General features: G+C 40.3%; 1 protein-coding gene across 2 annotated transcripts; it reads left to right on the top strand.

Annotated features, from left to right (window-relative positions):
- The first annotated feature begins 517 nt into the window (after nucleotides 1-517).
- Nucleotides 518-26,424, top strand: TANK (TRAF family member associated NFKB activator). 2 transcript variants are annotated; one of them, XM_075284252.1, is made up of 11 exons: nucleotides 518-650; nucleotides 2,472-2,555; nucleotides 7,847-7,933; nucleotides 8,015-8,164; nucleotides 9,369-9,474; nucleotides 10,248-10,369; nucleotides 11,802-11,930; nucleotides 12,732-12,796; nucleotides 15,959-16,083; nucleotides 17,707-18,242; nucleotides 25,585-26,424. In XM_075284252.1, exons 4-11 carry the CDS (start codon nucleotides 8,066-8,068, stop codon nucleotides 25,765-25,767), a joined length of 1,365 nt encoding a protein of 454 aa, XP_075140353.1. In that variant the 5' UTR covers nucleotides 518-650; nucleotides 2,472-2,555; nucleotides 7,847-7,933; nucleotides 8,015-8,065; the 3' UTR covers nucleotides 25,768-26,424. The 2 variants fall into 2 exon arrangements, with proteins under 2 accessions (XP_075140353.1, XP_075140355.1); XM_075284254.1 differs by lacking the exon at nucleotides 2,472-2,555 and having other exon boundaries at nucleotides 524-650.

The following is a 26,424-nucleotide window of genomic DNA, read 5'->3' as shown; positions in this document are numbered from 1 at the left end:
CAACATGTCCATGCATGACATTGATAGCCCGTTCATTTCCGGGTGCACTGTGTAATGCTTCATTTCTCCTTTGGTGGCGCTGTAAAGGAGTGGGTCACTCTGTTTTACATTACCAGGGATTGTTGGCGGTTCTGAATGGCTTTTATGTGTCAGGATTTGCTAGATCTCTATTAGTTATCTGATGATCTATCCATAAATTTCTTTTATATAGCGCCAACATATTCTGTAGCGCTTTACAAAATTAGAGGAAAAGGTAAATGTATCGAGTAACAAATAATAAAAGTGAATGAAACTTAACAAATGATAAGTAGCAGATCTCGAATTATCCGACTATTCGGTGTCTATGGTGTTTCTTAGGACTACTGGGACTGCGCAGAGTTTTAGGACAGTAAATGTTACACAAGTGCTCTATGTCTGTGTTCAGATGTGTTCTGACAGCGTGTGCAAAGGAGGTGTTCCTGCTGACGTCAGAGGAGTGCGGCTCAGCTTTCACTGAGTTTCCTCTTCCCATTGAAACCTATAAGTTGTGTTACTTAACCTCATCTGCATAGGGCAGGTCTGCTCAGCCTACAAAGTAACTTGTATGAGTCTGCCCTTCCTACTGTGTCCCAGCAGAAGGTTGCTTCCGTATTAGAGCCAAGTCTACACTGGTGAGTAGTGGGGGGTCGAAACAACAATACTTGGGGAATGTTAGTTCATTGGTTATCAGATATTGTAGCAATGTACTTTCCCAGCTCTGCTACATCACTTCTTACTTGTATAGCGTGTCTTATAAAGAAGCATTTCCTGATAGTTACAGTAGCGAAACAAATCTGATGTGGGCTTGTGGATGAGTTGTCACACACATATAGGCTTCCAGGGAACACACATAGGCTCTAGCACACACACATAGGCTCCAGCACACACATAGGCTACATCACACATATATATGCTCCATGGAACACACATAGGCTACAGCACACACATATAGGCTCCAGGGAACACACATAGGCTAACAGCACACACACATAGGCTCCAGGGAACACACATAAGCTCCAGCACACACATATAGGCTCCAGCACACACACACATAGGCTCCAGCACACACATAGGCTACATCACACATATATATGCTCCATGGAACACACATAGGCTACAGCACACACATATAGGCTCCAGGGAACACACATAGGCTACAGCACACACATATAGGCTCCAGCACACACACATAAGCTCCAGGACACACACATAGGCTCCAGGGAACACACATGGGCTCCAGGAAACACACATAGTCTCCAGCACAAATAGGCTCCAGCGCACATAGGCTCCAGCACACATAGACTCTAGTGCACATAGGCTCCAGCACACACACATAGGTTCCCGCACACACACATAGGTTCCCGCACACACATGTAGGTTCCAGCACACATAGGCTCCAGCACACATTGGCTCCAGTGCACATCGGCTTCAGCACACAGTGCACATGTTCCAGCACACATAGGCTCTCGTACACACATGTAGGTTCCAGCACACATAGCCTCCAGCACACATTGGCTCCAGTGCACACACATAGGTTCCAGTACACATAGGCTGCAGCACACATAAGGTTCTAGCACACACACATATAGGTTCCAGCACACACACGTAGGTTCCAGCACAAATAGACTCACACATGTGTAGGTTCCAGCACACATAAGCTCCAGCACACATAGGCTCCAGCACACATACATAGGCTCCAGCACACACACATATACAGTAAGTTCCAGCATACACTTCTGCCTTCTTTTCTATTCTTTTACAAGTCTGAGCAGATCACTTTTGTAGGGCAGCACATTACACTGGCACATCAGGGCATGTGTATCAAGATGTCATTAGAGGCAAACAGCATAGAAGGCCTGAGGGTAAAGAGGCACAGTATGGTACCCATCACTAGGCCATGTTAAGGACCCCCTACAATTAGGACAAAGTTAGAATAACCTGCTGGGGCTCTGAAACTGTCCCTATCCCTGACAAATGATTCTGGAATGAATAGACAGACATGTTAAATTTCCTTCTGTTCTCAGGGAACATAAGCCATCACCAGAGGTGCCCATCAGTAACTCACTACCCACTCAAACCTCATGCAGGCGTGACCGAGTCAAGCTTACATGTGCATAGGGGATTGCTAGGAATATCGGTCAAGCATACAAGCATTTGGCTACTGGCTATTCGGATGTATGGGGTTGTCCAAGGCTTGATACTGAACATCTATTGTTAGGATAGGGAATCAATATCAGACTGGTTGATCAGCTAAAAAAAAGGATGTAGGCAGTGTAGTGTCCATACCAACTCCAAGCTGCGATGTAATAGTGCAGCATGTCCACAACAAAGTATATGGCGCTATCAGCTCTATACCATGTGCAGATACAACTGCTCATAGGGTGTAGACTAATACCGAAGACTTATCCAAAAAACTCTAAGGCCATGGTTTGGTGTTTATTTTTGTTTTATAGACTTTGATGAATTTTGGGTTCAAGAAAATTTGGAGGAAGAATAAAACAAAAGCCAAGACAATTACTGGAGGTCTCGGACTTCAGGTTTGTTATTTACAAGAGTTTTTAGAATATCTTACCATGCAATTCATCTTTAGGCCGGAAAGAAATTGGGCTATATAGATAACCTTACTGCGAACCACTCGTCATTATGGCGGTTCTAGGTCCAAAATTCTGCAATGACCCCCGTGTGGCTCCAATATGTCCTATCCTCCACTCCTACAGCCATTTATACCTGATGTCGGGCCAAGTATGCATAGCAATGATTGGTCATGGGGAATAGCCCTATGAAGTGGATGTTCAGCTTTATTCGATGTAATGTGTTATAATAGTCAGAGATGGGCTGGTAACAGTGGCGTAACTACCACCATAGCAGCAGAGGCAGCTGCCACAGGGCCCGGGACATTAGGGGGCCCGGTGACAGATACCTCTGCTACCCCCGCTCTTATCACAAACTGTTGTAACTGCGATAAGATCGGGGGAAAGCTTGAAGGACCTTGTGTGACGTCATCCGTCACATGACTGGGTGGGCGTGTCTTTATAGCCCGTGCAGTCCTGCAAGAGATGAAGAGAAGGAGAGATGTGCTGCTAGGTACTCAAGGGAGATGCAGGATGGAGAGTGTGTGTCTGTGTGTGAGTGTATATGTATGTGTGTTGTGGAGGAGGGGAGAGGACAGTGACCTGAGATCTGTGTATTAGGAGGAGGGGAGAGGACAGTGTCCTGATATCTGTGTATTAGGAGGAGAGGACAGTGTCCTGATATCTGTGTATGAGGAGGAGGGGGAGGTCAGTGTCAGTAGATGGATCAGTACTCTACACATCTCAGACTTGCAATCTCAGACTTGCAATTGCTGTTACTAATGACTGTCTAATAGTAGTCAGGGGGCGCTCTGTGTATTGTATTGTGTTGTACTGAAGGGGAGGGGGATGTGAGATGCAGAATGGAGAGTGTGAGTGTGTCTGTGTGTGAGTGTGTATGTATGTGTGGTGTGGAGCAATTGAGGAGCAACAGTAACCTAGGGGCAGAGATGAAGGGGAGGACATGAAAATGGGGGTGGAGATGAGGGGTGCATGAAACTGGGGGCAGATGGAGGGAGGACATGAAACTGGGGGCAGATGGAGGGAGGACATGAAATGTCATGTGACATCCTTGCGTTATTAAAGATGGCCAACACCACCAAAGACTGCAGCGGAGCCGGAGACAGGTAAGTAACTTTTTTTTTTATGTCTGTATCTCCCCTCGGTCTCCGATTATTATACTCTGGGGTCTGAAAATACCCCAGAGTATAATAATTGTTCATGGGTGTTCATTATGGGGCATAATCCCGTGTGCAGGGGCCACAATGGGGTGTAATACTGTGTGCAGGGGCCACTGAGGGACATAATAGAGCGCGCAGGAATGCGGTGTGGGGGGGAAGGTCGGTCGGTCAAGGTCTTCGGTGTCGGTCAGGAAGGGGGGGCCCCTTGTCAAAAGTTCGCCATGGGGCCTTGCCATTCCTAGTTACACCACTGGCTGGTAAAGATATTTTTAAACCGTTTATAAGTCAATGGTTGATCTATAGGTGAGAGCAATTGTCACTTCCTCTTCCTAGTTACCCCAGATACAGGTCGTAGCGAGTGCATTATTCGGGAGGTGTAGACCATGAGTATAACCTGACCGACCAGTCATGTCTGCTCTTCTTTACACAACTCAGAAATTCCTATAAGCCAGATTTGTGTAATCTTGGGTTTGGCTTGTGTCATTGAGACCGAATAGGCAGACTCCATTGTAACAGCTGCTGCATTCTCTACAGTATATCTAATGCCTGAGGAGAAGGAGGGAAAGGGAAATAGACACTGTGTGATTCATAAAGGGAAATCTTCTACGCACACATGGCTGCAGTCCTAGGAAGTTCCATAAACGTCTCGACACCCAATCTCATATTAATGACTTTTAGCCTGCGAGTATCTCCGACCTTCATACTCTGTTTCTGCAGCTGCATTGTGGTTCTTACCTCCTTGATATCCATATGGCCCTTTAAGGCTAAGGTCCTATGTAGCGGGTCGGTTTGTCTTGCAGCACTTTTCACAAAAAATCCACAGAGTTTTCCTCTACGGACTTTCTGCTTCAATTATACCTGTAGGGAAACCGCCAGCATTTCCAAAGGTATAATTGAAATGCTGTAATTTCCAAAAATGCAACGGTTTTGGGGTATTTTTCTGCAATGTGTGGATGGGATTCGCTAGAACTGGGGATTGCATACAGTTTACGCCACATGGGCCCCCGGCCTAAAGTAGTTCAGCAAAAATGACAACAATGTACCATAGAGCAATGATATACTGTGTTTCTGTATTGATGACTACAATGTACCGTATCGCAATGATATACTTACTGTGTTTCTGTATTGGTCCTATGTTCAGGATCTTCCTCGATTAGCATCTAGACGAGTTTCTTCCGCTATGGAGGACTCAGCACAGCTGTATTTTACATAGCCTGCTCATAGGAACTGTGTAATTCTTTATTTCTCCTGCGGAGGTGCTGTAATGGCATTCTGAGTTCCCCCAGCTACCCTGTGATCGGTTTATCTTCAGATCACCCTATTAATTGTTAGGCCGCTCTAAGTGGAGAACCCCTTCATCCTTTTATGATGGGGAAGGTTCTACATACTATGGGGCTGTCTTGATCATCACTTCCACCCTGGAATTATTTTTCGGTGTACCAGTGTATGCCTTATAATACATTTGGGGCATTCTCTAGGGTCTGTGTGCCAAAACCAAAGTCATCACCAGCTCCTTGCTGCCATATATTTGCGGCATCATTTATAGCAGCAAACTGGGGCACATGGGGTTTTGTGGGACTCTATAAGTGACGGCCTGCCTTTAGGATGGACCATTTGATACCAGATCGGTGGGGGGGGGGGGTCTAACCAGTTAGTGGCTTCTTAAATACCAAAAGGTGGCACTAGCGCAAGTTTTCCTATTAATATCAAGGAGGACGTATTTCCATATTAGCAGAAGATTCGTAGGCTTTAAGACTCTGCACACAGAAAGCCCTGCAAGGCTGAAGGAGACATAGTACATTCTTTCATACCAGGCACAGCTCCATACATTGTGTAGTATTCATGCCTAGTACTCTATGTAACGTAGTTCCATGGACCTAAATGGTCACTGCTTATCTCAGTGAGTGTAGAAGGTGAATGAAGTGGGGAGGGGTTGATTCTGCTCACAGCCTCCATAGACATGTCTGCACGGGCACAAGACTATGAGAATCCAGCAAATCTCTCAGTTTACGAGTACTCTATGTACTTGTATCTACTTCTGGCTGCTTGTGTGGCTACAGATGTGATATTAATCACAGATAGCAGCAGCTTTACTGACTGTGCTCATATTTTTTTTTCTTGTGTTTTATCTGCTTGTTTGCATGGATTTGTACTGTATTTGTTGCAATTGTACAGTTACTCCTGGCAGAATGGCACATCAGAAATCTTCCTGCTGGTGGTAGAAGGATTTCCTGCTCCCATTCACATCAATGGGCGATTAAGGTGGAATCAACCTGGAGATTGGGTAGGAAGAGGCAGAATGGAAGGCAGATTTTTTTTTGCAGAGAATTCGGTTGCAAAAATTCCACTGTGTGAACCTACACTTATGAGCCTCAGCATGTTGAAGAGAAGTTGTCTATTCACTGACAGCAGGATGAGGTCCTGAAAACTGAAATCATTTCTATAAATAAGTGATGTGACTACCATGTCACCCAGTCAGGGGCGCATGACCATAAAAAGCAGTGACTGTAAATAGTTTCCCAGTAGTGGGAATTTACCAGCTGTGTTTTCTCTTCCTCATTCACGTTGTATTCAAGATGTAAAAGTGAAAATATTTTTTGACATTTTAATATAAAGTTATTTTAGTGAGATTCTAATTTCCCTTATACACTGTTGTGTGGGCTGGATATACTACTACCAGATCACATGGATTTTTCTTTACCCTGTTATTGTGTCTGGTAAAGTTCCATAATGGGTTTTTTTCATCTCTCTCAGAAAGAGGTTACTAAAATTTAGTCAATAAGTTATAGGCATCCCAAAAAGGTGCCATTGAAAAATAGAATGTATCCTGGAAAATACAAGCCCCCTATCTACATTGATGTTATGGCTTCTGACAAGTCCTACCTTCCATCCGCTCCCAACTTCATCATTCAGGCCCTGTTTTTCTTGCCCACAGCTTGGAAACAGTCAGGGGTGATGTAGTCAGGTCACTACTTCGCGCCCACTTTGCCAAAGCCGTCGGCAGAAGAGTCCGAAGTAGACTCTTGGGAAACAATTTACAGTGGGGACAAGAGGAAGGGACATTATTAGAGATGAGCGAGTAGTACTCGAGCGAGTAGTACTCGATCGAGTAGGTATTCGATCGAATACTACAGTATTCGAAATACTCGTACTCGATCGAGTACCACTCGCTATTCGAATGTAAAAGTTCGATGCAGAACCAGCATTGATTGGCCGAATGCTATACAGTCGGACAATCAATGCTGGTTCTTCTCTACCTTTAGAAGTCTTCTCCGTGAAGCTTGCCCGCGGCGTCTTCCGGCTCTGCCCAGGCCCGATGCCTGACAGAGTGAGTGAAGAGCCGGAAGAAGCCGTGGGGACGCTGCAAGAAAAAGACTTCTCGGAGGATCCAGCCCGACCCTCACTCGTGGACTTGGTAAGTATAATTTGATCGAACGTTGCCTACCCCTGAAACAAGCATTTTCCCCCCATAGACTATAATAGGGTTCGATATTCGATTTGAGTAGTGGAATATTGAGGGGCTACTCGAAACGAATATCGAACCTCGGACATTTTACTGTTCGCTCATCTCTAGACATTATATTGTGTCGGGTCCATGAGAGAAGGGAATTATACTGTTGAGGGCTACAAGGGGGACATTATACTGTGTCAGGTCCAAAAGGTTGGGGAATTATACTGTTGGGGGCTACAAGGGGGACATTATACTGTGTCAGGTCCAAGAGTTGAGGGAATTATACTATTGTAGACTATACTCTGTGTGGAGCTCACACCGGAGACTATATACTATATAGAATCCTCAAAGAGAACACTATATTGTGTGGGGGTTACAAATGGGACATTCTACTGTGTGGGGATCACAAGGGATACAATATACTATATTAGGCACTCAAAGGGAACATTATACTGTGTCGGGGTCAAAAGAGGGACTTTACACTGTGTTCAGGGAACAAGGAGCCACTGGGGCACTGTTGTACTGTGTGTGTACATTTTCCAGATTTTGTACCTGGTCATATCTCATAGAGTTCGTCTGGTCTTTGGCCTCACACTAGTTAATTGTCCCCTTTCTAACTCTCTCAGATATTACAAGAACATCATTAAGGATGCCGTAAGAAAGGAAGATCACAAGTCGTGTCACCAGGAATCTTGGCTTTACTTACATTTCAGGTGAGTGTGTCAGTGTTGTAATGATGTAATGGCGTCATAGAAGAACTTCCTGTTATTCATCCCTGTCCTTCATTATTGTAGGTCCTTGTTATTATCCACACCCTTTTTAGTGATGATACAGAACTGGGAAATATGGATAAAAACACAGGAGATCAACTTAATAAAGCCTACGAAGCGTATCGTCAGGCATGTATGGATAGGGACCGAGCCAAAAAGGAACTACAGCAAAAGGTAAGTAGTCACTGAAGCGGTCAGCAACGTCTTCTAGCGCTGGAGTCTTAGGTTTGTGTCATCTCTAGAGATGAGCCAGTACTGTTCGGATCAGCCGATCCAAACAGCACGCTCGCATAGAAATGAATGGACGTAGCCGGCACGCGGGGGGTTAAGCGGCCGGCCGCCGTCAAAGCGGAAGTACCAGGTGCATCCATTCATTTCTATGGAGCGTGCTGTTCGAATCGGCTGATCCGAACAGTACTCGCTCATCTCTAGTCATCTCCCCATGCGTGCCAGGGTTTCCTCCAAGTACTCCAAAGACGGCCATCTTGGCTGAGCTTCTCCTCTGCTCTGTTAGCACAGTCATGGCATTGAATTTATCTATAGAGGTGTTATCTTCCATTGTAATGCTGTCTTTGAGGTAGAGGAGGTGTCTACTACAAAGAAAACCCTACAGAATTGGCAAGTGTTAGGCTATCATTATGCTGGGTGGCCACAGTAAAAATTCCAGTATATGATACTACAGATAGTGACATGAAAAAATAAAACCATTAAAAAAAATGTAAAAAAAGTAGCAATTTTTTGTGAAAAATTACTTTTAAGTAAACGCTACAAAAAGACCGTCTTTATTTTATTAACAGATCTGTATGTTAGGCAGTGTTCACATATAGGGATTTGGCGCTGAATTTGTCAAGCGGAACATTTCTGCTTCAGGACTTTGAGACTCAGCCGAAAAACGCATCGGAAAAGACTATGGCGAAATGCATCGTTGTTTTTTTCAAATACTGTAAGCAGATTTTGACAAATTCTGTGTCAAATGTCCGCATCCGATTCCGCATCAAATTCTGCGCCGACACAAAAGGTGTATTTTCTGCCTCCCATTCATTTCAAAGGACGAACGAAATTTTTTGCTTGCCATATTGACCATAGGAATTTATAATCTGGAGATGTTTTTTGTACTAAAGTGAAAGAGTGTACTAAAGTGAGTGAGCATGCTCTGTGAGCTTTGCAGTAGTCACTGTGCATGGACGGGGCGGAAGTCAATAGTGAGTCACCTGTTGTCAGCGGTGGATCCTGTGCCATCTTTGTGTAGGTGATAACCGTCATTGTAATCCTGGTTTCTACAGAACACGAAGTTTCATACTATTATGAGATTCAGTGGCAGGACTGATATGAGAGACAGAACTTGGTCGTATAATTTTCTTTTTTTTTTGTTCTTTAGACTACTTTATATGAGCAGCAGTTACAGGATAAGCAGAAGCAGATAGAGGACCTGAAAAATGTCAATTTGGTCTTGGCGACGCGGCTCTCATCAAGTGCTGGAGCAGGTAATGCCCATTAACAATACTTCATTTACTAGATCTACTAAAGGTCGGGGCCCCACGTAGCAAAAACCATGGCATTATGCAACCCCCGGTTTTAAAGAATCCCATCCACACATTGCAGAAAGATACGCACCACAGAAATGCTGCAATTTCCAAAACTGTTGCGTTTGCATGTCAATTATACCTACAGAGATGCTGGTGGTTTACATATAGGTATAATTGAAGCAAAAAGTCCACAAAGGAAAACTGGCCCTTGCTAGTAACCTAGAACTGCTCTTGTCCCAGCAACGTTGGTCATTTGTCTGAGTGGTCGCCCTGTAATACTACTTTTGCCCTGTAGAGGAAATAATTGATGCGTGCTTCCAGAGACAGCTCCACCCCTATACATAGGTTGTGTATGGTATTGCAGCACAGCTCCATTAGGTTGGGTTTCCCCATAGTAGCCCCATTACAGCCAAGGCAACAGAAAGTGCACCGACTTGGAGGCTGGAAAGCAACAGAAACCACCTCACAAGCTCATATATGTTGTGTGGCCACTAAAAATGAAAGCGTGTTCAGCTGTTCTCATTTGATACCGTGCCACAATGGTTTTCAGTCTCATCCCAGCCACACCTTGGCCACAGTGCAAATGCTACATGGAAACCCAACCTTAACGTAAATGAGGTTAACCTGCCATATTACATCATGTTGACAGGTCGGGCATTGTTTTTGGAAGAAAGTAGGCGTGTTTGCTTATTTCGATATAATAAGTAACAGCATGTTGTCCATGTTCTTAGGAGTGTTTCCACCTCCATCCCCGAAATTGGAGAATTCAGATGGTTGGAAAAGTGAGACATCATCCCTTGAGAGTCTACAAGAACAGCTCAAAGTCAGTCAGCAGCGGGAAAAGCATTTCAAGGTAAGAATATATTATACTGAGCAGAAAACATGATGTCCCTGTACACGCCACTGCAATGGGAGCCAAACTAATATCTGCAAGATCACAGACTTCATTTATAGAAAGAGTAATATCAAGGAGATGACCAAGAAGTCTTTATCTCTGGATTCTGTCTTTGTCTGCAGTAGTTTCATTTGGTATGGGTTATATAATAACGTCATCCAGTGGGTTAAACTCTTATACGGTGAACAATTGGGAAAACAATTTTCCATCCTTCTATGTTTCTCTACATTTATCTATTTTAGTATATCTGTTTCACATTTAAGGTCTAAAGCACCTCTGGGTATTTTAGTCTATCTATCTATCTATCTATCTATCTATCTATCTATCTAATATCTATCTATCTATCCATCCAACTATCTATCTATCTATCTATCTATCTATCTATCTATCTAATATCTATCTATCTATCCATCCAACTATCTATCTATCTATCTATCTATCTATCTATCATCATGTATAATATATATATCCATCTATCTATTTACTTATCTATCTATTATATATAATTATCTATCTATCTATCTATCTATCTATCTATCTAATATCTATCTATCTATCTATCCATCCAACTATCTATCTATCTATCTATCTATCTATCTATCTATCAACTATCTATCTATCTATCTATCTATCTATTATCTATCTATCTATCTATCTATGTGTCTATCTATCTATCTATCTATCTATCTATCTATCATCTATCTATCTATCTATTATCTATCTATCTATCTATCTCATATCTATCTATCCATCTATCTATCTATCTATCTTTTATCTATCATCTATCTATCTTTCTATTTCGTATCTATCTATCTATCTATCTATCTATCCATCTAATATCTATCTATCTATCTATCTATCTATCTCATATCTATCTATCTATCTATCTATCCATCCAACTATCTATCTATCTATCATCTATCTATCTATCTATCTATCTCCTATCTATCTATCTATCTATCTATCAATTATCTATCTACTATCTATCTATCTATCTATCTATCTATCTCATATCTATCTATCTATCTATATATCTCCTATCTATCTATCTATCTATCTATCTATCTATCTATCTATCTATCTATCATCTATCTACTTATCTACTATCTATCTATTTCATATCTATCTATCCATCTATCTATCTATCTATCTATCTTTTTCTGTCTATCTATATATATATCTACCTACCTATCCATAAGTATATGCCGTATATACTTCTCCACAGACTTGTCAGGACTTGTGTGTTTGCTCTGATATATATACAGTATATAGTGTAATAACCGGCAGATAATTCACACGAGGCCTCCGGACTACAATAGTCTATCCCAGCGTACAGTACACAACACATTTCATGACGTTTTCTCATCAGATGCCGCACGTTTCATTCCAGGATCAGCTGGATATAGAAAAACGCCATGCCTTGAAATTGGAAGGAGAACGTGACAATTTGGAGTCTGTCCTCACCAGTAGGATTGAAGAAATTCAATATCTAAAAAAGTTACTGAAAGAAGCTCAAGAGGTAAGGGTTAGGGGGAAGCGCGTGTCCTGGAATATGTGTTATTGACGTGTGAAGTATATAGCGTCAGTGTGCACAGGCGGCGGTCACATTCCTGCCCTCGGGGACATCGGCCTACAGCCCAGATCGCCTTGTTTTCTGGTTTGTATCAGTCAGCCTGTAGGGGATGATCTCACACTGCAGATTGTGGATATCATTGCCCTCTATCAGTATTTATTCCCATAAACCTTATACTTAAAGGGGTGTCCTGCACCTACCAAAGTTGGATACTGATAATCTATCCATAGGATCTGTTGGACAGGTTCTTATCCATACAATATGGCGGTGACACACCGAAAACTACATTCACTTGAATAAGAGCAGAGATATATTCGACTGCATACCAGGTATATGGTTTTTGGACCCCAGCCAATCTGATACTAGTGAACTTTCCTGTATCTGACTTTGCTAGGTCCTGGACAACCCCTTTAAGAGGTGATTTTTTTAAATTATTTTTGGAGAAATTTCACTGTATGTAATGAAACTTATTGATGGGAAATGACATATTACCAGGTTGTATATTTTTTCATGTGCACAGCCATATTATATTATTAGTAGTAGTAGTATTCACCTGTGTAATACACAGCTCTAGAATTTGATGGGCACCTACTATACCTACATGTCTTGTTATGGAGGCCCCTACATCACAGACACGGGCCCATGGAGTTCCTATAGTCTGGGCGTTCTCCATCCTACACTATAAAGATCACAATGACTGAGCCATAAATAATATTCTCACTTGGATTTGTGTCTGTTTTTCATGAGGTGAGAAATACGAATATTGTTCAAGATCCTTCTGCAGCCGCTGCCGCCCTCAATGACAATGCAAGGTTCAGTATGATTATAGCCTATTGCTATTCACTGTATACTGTATATACATAGAAGTCAGACATACAACTGACATACTGTATATACATAAGAGTCAGATATACAACTGACAAGTAGGGTTGAGCCGATCGTGAGATTTCAGGATCGATTTTAAAATTCGATTTGCGATCATTTTCCAGCCGATCGCGATCGTGAAATATGCTCGATCGCCAATCGGAATCCGATCTTTCCCAATCCTGATCCTATCCTGATCGCTCAACCCTACTGACAAACTGCATACTGTGTTTACAGCTAACATACATAGAAGTCAGATATACAACAAACAAACCATGCTCTATATATATATATATATATATATATATATATATATATATATATATAGGACTTAGACATACAGTACAACTGAAAAACTGTATTCTGTATAGGAGCTACACGTACAACTGACAAAACGAATACTATGTATATATATATATATATATATATATATATATATATATATATCTATATATATAGGAGCCAGTATATACTGTTGATGATAGATAATTAGATAGATAGATAGATAGATAGGCGATAGATAGATAGATAGATAGATAGATAGATTGATAGATAGATAGATAGATAGATAGATAGATAATAGATAGATAGATAATAGATAGATAGATAGATAGATAGATAGATAGATAGATAGGAGATAGATAGATAGATAGATAGATAGATAGATAGATAGATAGATAATAGATAGATAGATAGATAGATAGATAGATAGATAGATAGATAGATAGGAGATAGATAGATAGATAGATAGATAGATAGATAGATAATAGATAGATAGATAGATAGATAGATAGATAGATAGATAGATAGGAGATAGATAGATAGATAGATAGATAGATAGATAGGAGATAGATAGATAGATAGATAGATAGATAGGAGATAGATAGATAGATAGATAGATAGATAGATAGATAGATAGATAGATAGGAGATAGATAGATAGATAATAGATAGATAGGAGATAGATAGATAGATAGATAGATAGATAGGAGATAGATAGATAGATAGATAGATAGATAGATAGATAGATAGATAGATAGATGTCAGACCTCCATTGCTCTGTTTTCTGTGCCGCAGTCTCTAGATCACTTGTCACTACTCCTGACATGTCTGTCTTAGTAAATACTTGGCTGATGGAGTTATAAAGACGCACCTTTGGGTCAAGAAATGCCTTAAGCAGGGTGACACTGGGTAGATATGGATGTACAGTGGTTTTGCACTGTATCCTAGCCATTCACTGGGTTCAGCTGGTCATGGTGAGCCATGTCTGGCCATGGGATAGAGTGCGGTCAGTATGTGTCCATAGACAACTGAGAGCAAATGAGTACAAAGTCCATTAGAGACTTCTATGAAGATCCACTGCCGAGTAAAATCCTAAAACTCCTCATAAACCTCAGATTTGTTCCTATTGACTATTCATTATTTATAAACTGTATCCATTCAGGTTTGTTCTTATTGACTCTTCATTTCTTATAAACAATGTATCCATTCTTTTCTTGAATTCCGCCACCATTAACATTCCGGCTTCTTCCTTTCCACTTGGGTTCTTTGTCGTTCCATTGCACGTGTTATCACACATCAGCGTCCTGCGGCTTCCTCTGTCTTTTGTATCTCCATATTCTATAATTAGCCTTCGTGAGTAACGAGTTTGGCGCTAACCAGCCGCTGGTAACACTAATTGGTCTGCGCCGCACTTTCTTACCGTCCTCTAATACTTTACTAGTTTTTTTAATAGTTTTCATTAGCCTTCACTAGTATTAGTTGTTACACGGAGTCTCTTACTTCTGTAAGCATTTATTAACACTTTACACCATTTTCTAACAGTTCGCAGCATCTGCTGGTTATATTTGCAAGCATTTATTAGTAATCATGTCATCCGTAATTACTTTCCACTAATGTGTGCGCCGTATTCTTACACTCATATTTATCCGCTCAACATAAATATCATTAGCACAATCTCTTTCCACTAGTCAGGTTAAGCTCTTGGTTATTGCACATTTATTTGTACCCTCCTTACAGGGATTCTCCACCTTTCAACACCATGTTGGTTTCAGGGCCCACATTTTTTTGCTAATTCCTTCCATAATAAACCTTCTTTGATGTCGGAGATTTCCTTTTTGTTCCACAGAGCTCCAAATGCCTTGTATAGACATAAAGTTATATGATAAAACTCTGTATTCCTGCTGTCACCAGTAGGGGGAGCTTAGAGGTTTACTGCATACATACTTGCAAATTTGGGTGTGTTCTGCTGGACCATTCTTGTATAATCACCACTATAGCACAGAGGAGGGAGGAGGCAAAGCGGCCCAGGAACCAGGTGCTGGTCCCGATCACCTGAACCAGGGTCGGAATATATGATATATATTATAGATAGATAGATAGATAGATAGATAGATAGATAGATAGATAGATAGATAGATAATTATATATAATAGATAGATAAGTAAATAGATAGATGGATATATATATTATACATGATGATAGATAGATAGATAGATAGATAGATAGATATTATATATAATAGATAGATAGATAGATAGATAGATAGATAGATATGATAGATAATATAATTGATAGATATTAGATATAATAGAATAAATTTGATAAAATAGATAGCTATTAGATACAATGGATAGATTTACATAGAGAAATCATCTGTGTGAAAATAAAAGTAACTTTGTAAACACTTGACATATAGTAAAGAACTGCTTTCACTATTGTGAAGCCTTCAGAGCTGACATCTCCCAGCATTCCTTGCTGTCTCAATGCTCACACCAAACTTGCAAAAGTTGTGTCTTTGTATCTTAGGTTCACTTACTTGACTTTTAATATAATTTTTTTGTATGTAAACGTCAAGAACTGAGCAGTGGATGAGCAGAAAACATAGATTTGTGCAGAGCTATTGGTATACTATAGTGACTGGGGTAAATGGTGCGGTTATATTGAGGTTTAGGCTTTTTGTTGGTATTTTCTGGGATTTTGTGTTTTTAGCGTAGAACACAGCGACAGTCACGGGTTATAAGTTAATTCTCCGCAGAGATTTACAAGTCACAGATCTGTTTTTTCCATCGCTGCCTCTGAATGCTTCTCAATGAAATGTTCTACACGCAGGCTAGGTGTTGAACGGATTTTCTCTGATCTAAAGGAAGAATTCAGTCGGATTTGCAAGTTAACAAGAGAACAAAGCAGCCAGCTGAATACATTTCTTATGAAGAAGGAAATTGCATCTGGTAATGGTATGATGTGTTTTACATTTGGCTGTGAATGAAATGCATTATTCTGCCTCTGATGATGTCATCGTGACAGCGGCGTCAAGTATTATTGTCCGCCAGAGATCTCACCTCCACATGTACATATATATTGTATTGTCTATTCTGTTGTTTGTGTATGAGCGGTTGTGGGGAACACTAGAGTTTACAGCTGCAATTTTTGTGTGTGTATGTACTGTATATCTAGATAGATAGATAGATAGATAGATAGATGATAGATAGATAGATAGATAGATAGATAGATAGATAGATAGATAGATAGATAGATATGAGATAGATAGATAGATAGATAGATAGATAGGAGATAGATAGATAAGATAGATATGATAAATAGATACGATAGATAGATAGATAGATAGATAGATAGATAGATGATAGATAGATAGATATATAGATAGATATGAGATAGATAGATAGATAGATAGATATGAGATAGATAGATGATAGATAGATATATAGATAGATATGAGATAGATAGATAGATAGATAGATAGATAGATAGATAGATAGATATGAGATACATAGATAGATAGATAGATAGATAGATATGAGATAGATAGATAGATAGATAGATAGATAGATATGAGATAGATAGATAGATAGATAGATAGATAGATAGATAGGAGATAGATAGATAGATAGATAGATAGATAGATAGATAGATATGAGCTAGATAGATAGATAGATAGATAGATAGATAGATAGATAGATGATAGATAGATAGATAGATAGATAGATAGATAGATAGATAGGAGATAGATAGATAGATAGATAGATATTAGATAGATAGATAGATAGATAGATAGATAGATGATAGATAGATAGATAGATAGATAGATAGATAGAAGATAGATAGATAGATAGATAGATAGATAGATAGGAGATAGATAGATAGATAGATAGATAGATAGATAGATAGGATAAATAAATAAATAAGATAGATATGATACATTGATACAAAAAATAGATACATAGAGAGATAAAATAGATAGAAAAGATACATGCAATAGATAGATATTAGATAGATAGATAGATAGATAGATAGATAGATAGATAGATAGATAGAAAGGTTCCTATTGGAATTGAAACATCACCTATGGATTAAAAGATAAACTTTTAGAACATTTTCTAGGGAGGCCATAAATTTAGATAAAGGGATAATTCTTTTTAAGTCTCTGGCATTTGGTAGCTGCATCTGTAAGAGTTCCTAAAGGACAGAAAGTAGTGGGTACCAAAATTTGAGGGTGTTAATTGAGGGTTCCCATGGCTAATCAGCGGCATCCTCAGCCAATCAAAAGTCTTGAAGGAACTCACATACTCACTTCAGACTCATGTAAAGTGTTTGGAGTGAGTGTACGGATGACCAGTTGACAACAAGTCCTTCCTAGTGGGATCCCAAGAATCTCCTTAGAAGCAAAGTCCCAGGACAGTGCAGAGCTGATTTATTGGGGCATGTTACATATAGGTAATTTAAAGGGATCTTTTTATTGTGTGTTGTGAGGTTCCCTGGTGTAAAATATTATATATGGCTAGAGTTACACTTTAACTCTCTGCCCTGAGCCTGTACATATTGCATTCTCTATTTTGCAGACGTTCCGTTGCAGTTTTCCATGCCCGTTCAGTGCACCGATGAAGAAAACGAGGAAGCCCAGATACTACAGAAACCAAAGGATGGAAAAGTCAGGGCACAGTTTGCACCTATTACCCCTCGAGGTTTGGGGCCAGATGATGAACTGAGCATCTCTGTGGAGTCCCTGTCAAACCTTAGCGTTAAGTTCCCCCCGAGTACGGATGATTGTGATTTTTTGGAGAGTTCCCCTGGAAAGCTTCCGATCCTTCCTCAAGCTTTGGAGCAGGGAGCAAATCCCAACCAAAAACTTTTGGACACCACTCTGAAGAATTTTAGTGCAGCGCGGCTCAGTCCGCCGTATTCGCCGCGATCACCAAAGACTGTCTGTCCTGAGCTAGGAGCCAACTATAGGGGCACAACGGAGGAGGACAGCGGACTGTTTTTGGCAGCCAGTAGTTCGGTTGGTGAATTCAAAAACACTTTCCATATTCCAGATCCTCCACATGTGGATACATCTACAGAGATCACCGAGAGGACAGTGCGGGGACCTCAGCAGGTAACTCACATTAGGTTTCTATGTCCTGAGAAATAGGAACAATTAAGAATAATTTCTAGAATTTAGAATATTCATGATATATTGATGTCGTCATCCAGTCATTGGTCATAGGGTCACGGGATCTTGGGACCTCTCCCAGTGTCTTCTCCGACACCCGGGGCCACCACTGAGGTTTGTGACTGGGCCTCAGTGATCACATGGCGCGCTCCGACGTCATGTCCAGAGATGGGGCTCCCAAGATTGGTTTTGGATTCGGGTGACTAGGGTTCCTTATTGGTTTCAGGTCAGACAAATTCAGACCTCAGAGTATAATAGTTGGAGGCTCAAGGGAAGTGAAAAAAAATCCATTCATATTTGCCTTCCCTCACCTGTTTTGGGCCTCCTTGTGGCATCTGGCCCTCTCCCGATGACGTCATGTGCCCAGGGTCAATGCTGAGGCCTGTGATTGGGCCTCAGTGGTCACATGGGCATACCAAAGCACCATGCCGTTGTGACACTTGGTGTCCCTATGTGACCACCGTAGCCCAATCACAGACCCTGGGCACTTGATAGCACCAAGAGAGCGCCGGACGCCGTAAGGAGGCCCAAAAAGGTAACGGAAGGTGAGTATAGATGGTTTGTCTTTATTTCACCTTCCCTGGACCTCCGCCTATTATACTCTGAGGTCTGATGAGACCCCGGAGTATAATAATTTACCACGATGCATGTCACTGCGGCCATTTTAGTTTGTCTGAGATAAATCCCCAATTTTTTCTTTGGAATATTTGGGTCAATCCTGGCTCGTGCTGAAGCGGTTCGGCCATTTGTAGACATGACACTTGATAAGCCTCAGCTTAATATACTCTGCAGTCTGAAGAGACCTATGAGTATAATCATTTTTGGGTAGTGAAATCCCAAAATTTCAGGAACCCAACATGTTTGAAAAATTCCTAATAAGCCCGACTCGTCTCTAGTGCTGAACTTGTGACCTCCAGGAAAACGGGATACAAAGTAGAAAAGGGTTTTTTTTCGTTCCATCACCGGTCTATTCTAACAATGGGCAAGGGTTAACCAGGCTGCACACCCGATCAAATCCTTGATGGTTGTTGATAGTCCACCAAATTAACGTTAGCGGGAGCGCATACATCGTGCAGGACCAGAACAGCAAGATGACCCAAAAAAGGGACATAAATCCCCGTTTTCTCTTCATTCTGCATTCTTGAGCTTTGACCTGCAGTATGCTGTTTCCCCACAAGGTGGCAGTCTGCATTGTGTATTTCCGCCATACCAGAACATAAGAAACAGCTGGTATGTGATTACAAGTTGATAGGAAAAAAAAAGTAGCTTAAAAAAAAAGAAAAGGAAAAAAAAATTGGTGTTGAGCTGTCAAAAGGCACAGGGCAGAAGGTTAGATAATTGACTTTCGCACCCGGGTGAAGGGGGGGGGGGGGGATCTGGAGATGACTTTGGTTTGTGAGATTTAGAATCGTTTATGAAAGGAGAATCTGCTTTTTTCTTTCTATTTTTTTTTTTTGTTTTGTATTCTCTTGTTTTCTTATAACTTTTCTTCCATTTGCTGCATCGGAACCGAAACAAATATTTTTCCGTAACCTTAGATGATAGGTCGCGATGCACAAAAAGTGGAAACTAGTATTAGAAATAGAACTGGATGGTAGAAAAGGGTTAATCTTGATGGACTATTGTATATACTGCGAACCGGCGTAGAAAAGGGGCGTGGCTTACACTGTCCGTATTATCTAGTGTATTATACGAGGTTACAATGTAACAATTTTCTGTATCATTTTGCTCACTTCAAGACTCTCGGCTGCTTCCTTCTATACACGTATATAACTATGCGGGGTCCAGTGACCCCTACGCCACCTGATAATGACATTTTTCACTTCTATTACCAAGGACAATTTTCACATTTTTGACATGTCCAAAAAACCTCAACTGTAACACATAAAATTCATACTAAAGCACCTTCTTTCCCCATATCCATAAACATGTATTTCCTGGGCACATTGTCAAAAGGCCACTCAGCACTTTATACGTTCAGGCACCTTCATGCAACTTTGATTCAAAGAGAAATTGGTTACAAAAAAAAAAAGCATAAAAAAAAGTGTGACCCAAAAAGACAAGTATATGCCCCACCCCTCCTAAGAATAAAAGATTAACATGTGCAGACTTTGTACATATCACATACGCCTTAATCTTCAAGCACCGATCTTCATAAAATCACTAGAACTGGGAGAACCAAAGAAATTTTTTTAACTAGCTTTTATTTTTTTAAGTAACCTATAAAACAAAGGGATTACACACACTGAGAAGTAAATGCACCCATAAGTCCTGTGTATCTCTTGGAAAAAAAAACCTGATGATTAGAATTGTGTTAACGTCTCCACCGTCATGCAACTTTGTGACTAATACAAATTATTTTAAAAGTAATTAAAAACATATAAAAAAAAATATTAAAACATACATTTGCTCCTAAAACCGACATCCAAACTGTGGTTTACATTAAAAATGTAATTATAATAAACATGGTGGCCGTAACACTGTGTTTTTGCAACGTGGGGCCTGGGCCTAAATCACATTTTCGGGTGAAACATTCTTTAGTGATGTTGTTTATAATTTTCCATGCTGTTATCTATACAATCCTAAAAATCTTGCAATTTCAAAATATCCGTACATTATTTGGTTGAGTGGTCAGAGTCAAATTGCAGGATTTTTTTTTTTTTTTAGAATTGTTTTTTAATATAGATAATAACATGGTAACTTTAAATTTAAAAAAAAAAATCACTAAAAATTCTTAAGAAATATGTTTAACATAACACTTGATTTAAAATATGGGTTTTTTAATAAAAATAGTTGAACACAGTCAGTGAGCAAAATTGTCTTTTTGAGTGACAGAAATCTTTTCCATCTGTCAGAAAAGTATTAGATATTCCTCTCTAGTGATAATCGGTATCGTTATTGATGTAGTACATAATGGTTATCCCATATTTTATGCTAAATATCAGGTATGGACCTGATAGAGAAAACGTAACCGTATAGTTGTGTGGCGGTGGTAAAGGTCTGGCCGGTGGCATCAATAAACAGCTTAATTCGGTACAAAAGGGAGATAGAAGCAGCAGCTCAACTACTCACTTTTCTGAAAAAAAGATCCCTATATCAGAAAACACATATTATATGCGGGGTATGGAAGGTGAGAACACAAAGAAGATTTCCCTACAGTTTATACAGGGAGAGGAGGATCTATTCCTCCCCTCTTCTCCCTATGGTCCATGCTATCCCTTACCATATAATAAGAATAGGATCTATTCCTCTCCCCTCCTTTCCTTGAAGACCGTGGTACCTCTTCCCATACAATAAGAGGAGGATCTATTCCTCCCCTCTTCTCAATGCAGTCCACATTACCCTTTCCCATACAATAAGAGTAGGATCTATTCTTCCCCTCCTCTCCCTGTAGTCCATGTTACCTCTTCCCATTCAATAAGAGTAGGATCTATTCCTCCCCTCCTCTCCCTGCAGTCCATGTTACCCCTTTCCATACAATAAGAGTAGGATCTATTCCTCCCCTCCTCTCCCTGCAGTCCATGTTACCCCTTTCCATACAATAAGAGTAGGATCTATTCCTCCCCTCCTCTCCCTGCAGTCCATGTTACCCCTTTCCATACAATAAGAGTAGGATCTATTCCTCCCCTCTTCTCCCTGCAGTCCTCATTACCCCTTCCAATACGAGAAGAGTAGGATCTATTCCTCCCCTCTTCTCCCTGCAGTCCTCATTACCCCTTCCAATACGAGAAGAGTAGGATCTATTCCTCCCCTCCTCTCCCTGCAGTCCATGTTACCCCTTTCCATACAATAAGAGTAGGATCTATTCCTCCCCTCTTCTCCCTGCAGTCCTCATTACCCCTTCCAATACGAGAAGAGTAGGATCTATTCCTCCCCTCTTCTCCCTGCAGTCCATGTTACCCCTTTCCATACAATAAGAGTAGGATCTATTCCTCCCCTCTTCTCCCTGCAGTCCTCATTACCCCTTTCCATACAATAAGAGTAGGATCTATTCCTCCCCTCTTCTCCCTGCAGTCCTCATTACCCCTTCCAATACGAGAAGAGTAGGATCTAGTCCTCTTCTCCTCTCCCTGCAGTCCATGTTACCCCTTCCCATACATTAAGAGGAGGCTCTATTCCTCCCCTCCTCTCCCTGCAGTCCATGTTACCCCTTCCCATACATTAAGAGGAGGCTCTATTCCTCCCCTCCTCTCCCTGCAGTCCATGTTATCCCTTCCAATACAATAAGAGTAGGATCTATTCCTCCCCTCCTCTCCCTGCAGTCCTCACTACCCCTTCCCATACAATAAGAGGAGGATCTATTACCCTCCTCCCCTCCTCTCCCTGCAGCATCCCAGCAGTTCTCCGCTGCCCCCCTTTCCTTCTCCACTTTGACTGTAGGGATAAAGGCATTTCATCAAGCTATATCTCAATCCCAATGTCATACATCATCTGATTGCGGGTGTTGTCACCCCGATAATGTTGCGCTGTCTCTGGGGCGGAGTTTCTGTTTGACATTTCCAGACCTGGAGACAAGTAATATATGGACCTGTTGGTTCTTCCATGAACAGTGTTCATCTTGAGCATAAAGACTTATTATGTTGCCTTTTTCTAAATTGGTCTTCTCAGTCTTATAGATTTTAGTCTTTTATCTTATTTTTCCCTTTGCTGAATTTTTGACCTGATTATTGTCTCCGGCTGCACCAAATCTTGGAAAAGTAGCAACAGCGACAAAGTAAGAAAGGTCAACAAACACAAAAGTATTGTGACAGCTGAGAAGACAATTGGGACTGACACTCATTGTTGTTGCGGCAGATAATGGCGGTCCATGGAATTCTTCAACACATAGTCATCACAATGACATACTGCCAAGTAATTCCCTTCCCTAATCTCAATATGCTTTAATCTGGTGTCTAAAAACATCTAATTTGGACATCTGTACACAACTTCCTTCCACCCCTGAGGTTGACGTATTAGCATGGACATCTCAAGTTATGCTCAAGAGATTCCATATGGTCCATATGTTTGTACCCCAACCAAACAAGAAAAGAAAGGGCTGTTATCAAACATGGCTATTTATAAAGCTGAGCAGTGCGGATGATGGCTTAGAAGAAGACTTCGCAGCTCTGGTGGGCTGTGAAAATTATCATTAACCGTTACTTGTATCTTTTGGGAAAAACACAGGAGATATCGGAACTTTCGAGTAACCGTGCAAAGGAAACTAAACGGGGTTTGGAAATGTTACGGAACCTATCGGGGAATTTTGAGAAAATGGGGGAACCTATTAGCTCGAATAGAGAGCAACTGTCCGGAACGTTTTATACTCAACGTACCCAACATTTCCTTCTATGACATGGACAACCCATTGATGGATTTTACTCTGAAGCGGCGCTACAGAGAAATTGTAACAAATCGTAACAGACTATCTATAATATTAGATTAGATACTGACATATTGGACATATTCTTTGGGCCATTCCTAATAAAGTCCACGACTGGCATGAGATGTGCCCAAATTATTAAGAGGTTCTGATACCAGAATTAAAAACTACGCCAGTAAGGAACTGGTATAACTCACGTAGGTAATGCCCACTCACACACAGCAGTGATCCGTCCTAGTTAGGGAGCAGATGAGTGGGCATCACCTGTACGCCAAGGGCAGGATGCCAGCAGGAACCTGGGGAACGCTGGGGTTGGGGGGTAAATAATTCTCTGAAGGTTTTTTTTAGAAACAAAATGACTCTAGGTTCACACTTGCCTTAGGGTTTTCATTCTTCGTGTCCACTTAGGGACACTTGGAAACCCTATCCACCTAAAAAGTGGTTACTTGCATGGACCCCATAGACCATAATGGGGGGCCGCCAGGTTTTAATACTGAAATTGGCTTGTGGGGGACGGAGTTCCCTGAACGCTAGTCTGAATGACTCCAAAAGCCAATATAAACACAATTAATGGATACCTGTCATTCTAAACCACCAGTTGGACCTTACTTTTTGACCCAAATATCCTTACTTTAGTGTTTTTGTTTGTTTGTTTTTTTATGTAGATTGTGAACCCACAATGTACATTTTTTCCCTATCAGTATGTCTTTTTGGAATATGGGATGGAAATTCATGCAAACACGGGGAGAACATACAAACTCCTTGCAGATGGTTCTTTGCCCTTGGTGGGATTTGAACACCAAGACTGCAGCGCTGCAAAGCTAACCACTGAGCCACTGTGTGGCCCCTTTCCCTTAGTTCTGTCCATGTCCAGGGTGTTTTATTAAATTCCAGATAAATCCCAAGTTTACATCAGACTCCTATATAAAGAAAACTGCAGTAAATCAGACAGATGTAATACCGTAGCATTTCACTATGGCTCCACCAGTGGTTCTACTCCATATAAATCACCATAGGATTCATGGGGGTCTGGCTATCCCTGGATTGACAGTAAATGTCCTGGTTTTATCATCTATCTATCATTTTAATACTAATACAATTATTTTCACTGCTGACATTTCTGGGGAAATAAATATTAGAGAACATTTTATCTAATTTCTACTAAATGCGAGAAATTCTAATAATAATAGAAAAATAATAGAAAAATATCTTATTCATTAAATGTAACAAACACTTTTATGTCGCTATCAATAATCTGAAAAAAATCAATTAGCAGAAAAGAAAATGTAATTTATATCCAGAGCTGTAACTGTATATCAGAATCGTTACAGTGAATCCTCTTTGAGATGACAAATTACTAAATTTACAATCAAACATGGGGACTGTCCACTACAAGAAGGCGGCTAATGTACATAATATATGGAGGAATGGAAAATGTGGTATATAAAATATAGTTTAGATAATTGGGGAGTCTTGTGTAGAGGATTCAATGAGAATTTGTTCAAAACTGTTCTGAAAAAAAAATCTATCTACAATATTGATCAATCATCTATCTATTCTATCTCCTATCTATCTTCTATCTATCTATCTATCTATCTATCTATCTATCTATTTATTTATCTCCTATCTATCTATCTATCTATCTATCTATCTATCTATCTCCTATCTACCTATCTATCTATCTCCTATCTATCTATCTATCTATCTATCTATCTATCTACATACCTGTCTACATATCTCTTATCTATCTATCTATCTATCTATCTATCTATCTATCTATCCATCCTTCTTCTATCTCATTTATTGTTACTTTTTCTATACCACTTTTGTAGTACTTGTTATTTGCAATGTATTCTTTTCACCCTATTTAGCCTATTACTTGACCTTGCTATACATAATATATATTTTCCCATTTTTCTATTTTAGGCAATTTGGAAGCCAACGTCACCTCATGACAATGTCCTATCGATTCCCGGGAGTGAGAAATGGGATGGGGTTAGTTCTTGCATATGTGAATTTTGCCAAGCTGTATTTCCACCATCATCTGACTTAGAAGGAGATTTCCTGAGACATCTGAACTCTCATTTCTCATTCCATGAACAGTCTTAAATACCGGAAGATCCTTACACAACGTACTGTTTGTCCTTCTTTCTTTCTTGGACTGTTTCCGCTCACGGATGACTTGGTTTGACCTTGTCGGCCTTGGATAATAATAATAACCACTATATTCCCCTACTCCATTGCATTATATTCTTTGTATAGTTGTTTCTTTCTAGCGCATTATCTGCCTATACTGTAAGTTGTTACATTGTATCAGTTACCATGTAGCCTGACTACATGACTATACTGCCCCATATCATAGATTTTGTATATTTTTTTTGCTAATGTTTTAATTAGACACAATATCCTAATAATGTCTTCTGTCCCCAAACAGCTTGCACTTTTATTACAGATCATTTTATCACAGCAACTACAAATAACTGTATTCAATGTATTTCCCCAAAGCCCCGACACATTTTATTTCCTGTTTCGAAAAAAAAAAAAAAACAGAGTTAAAAAATTTCATGAACACATAAAGTGACAAAGCCCCCAAGCAACAAGCTAACAGCATTCCTGTATTTTAGCACCAGACTCCACGTCACGTTCCCAGCACAAAGACTTGTAGGTGCATTTTTTTATTATAAATATGTGATAAAAAATTAATAAAATGTGTTAATGAAGAGAGAAATAGATAAAGTAACAAATCTAAAAGATAAAGTAATGTAT

The sequence above is a fragment of the Leptodactylus fuscus genome, chromosome 8, assembly GCF_031893055.1.
Source record: "Leptodactylus fuscus isolate aLepFus1 chromosome 8, aLepFus1.hap2, whole genome shotgun sequence".
NCBI classification, from domain to species: domain Eukaryota; kingdom Metazoa; phylum Chordata; class Amphibia; order Anura; family Leptodactylidae; genus Leptodactylus; species Leptodactylus fuscus.
Note: the sequence above shows the minus strand (reverse complement) of the source record. Positions and strands in the feature narration are given on the sequence as shown.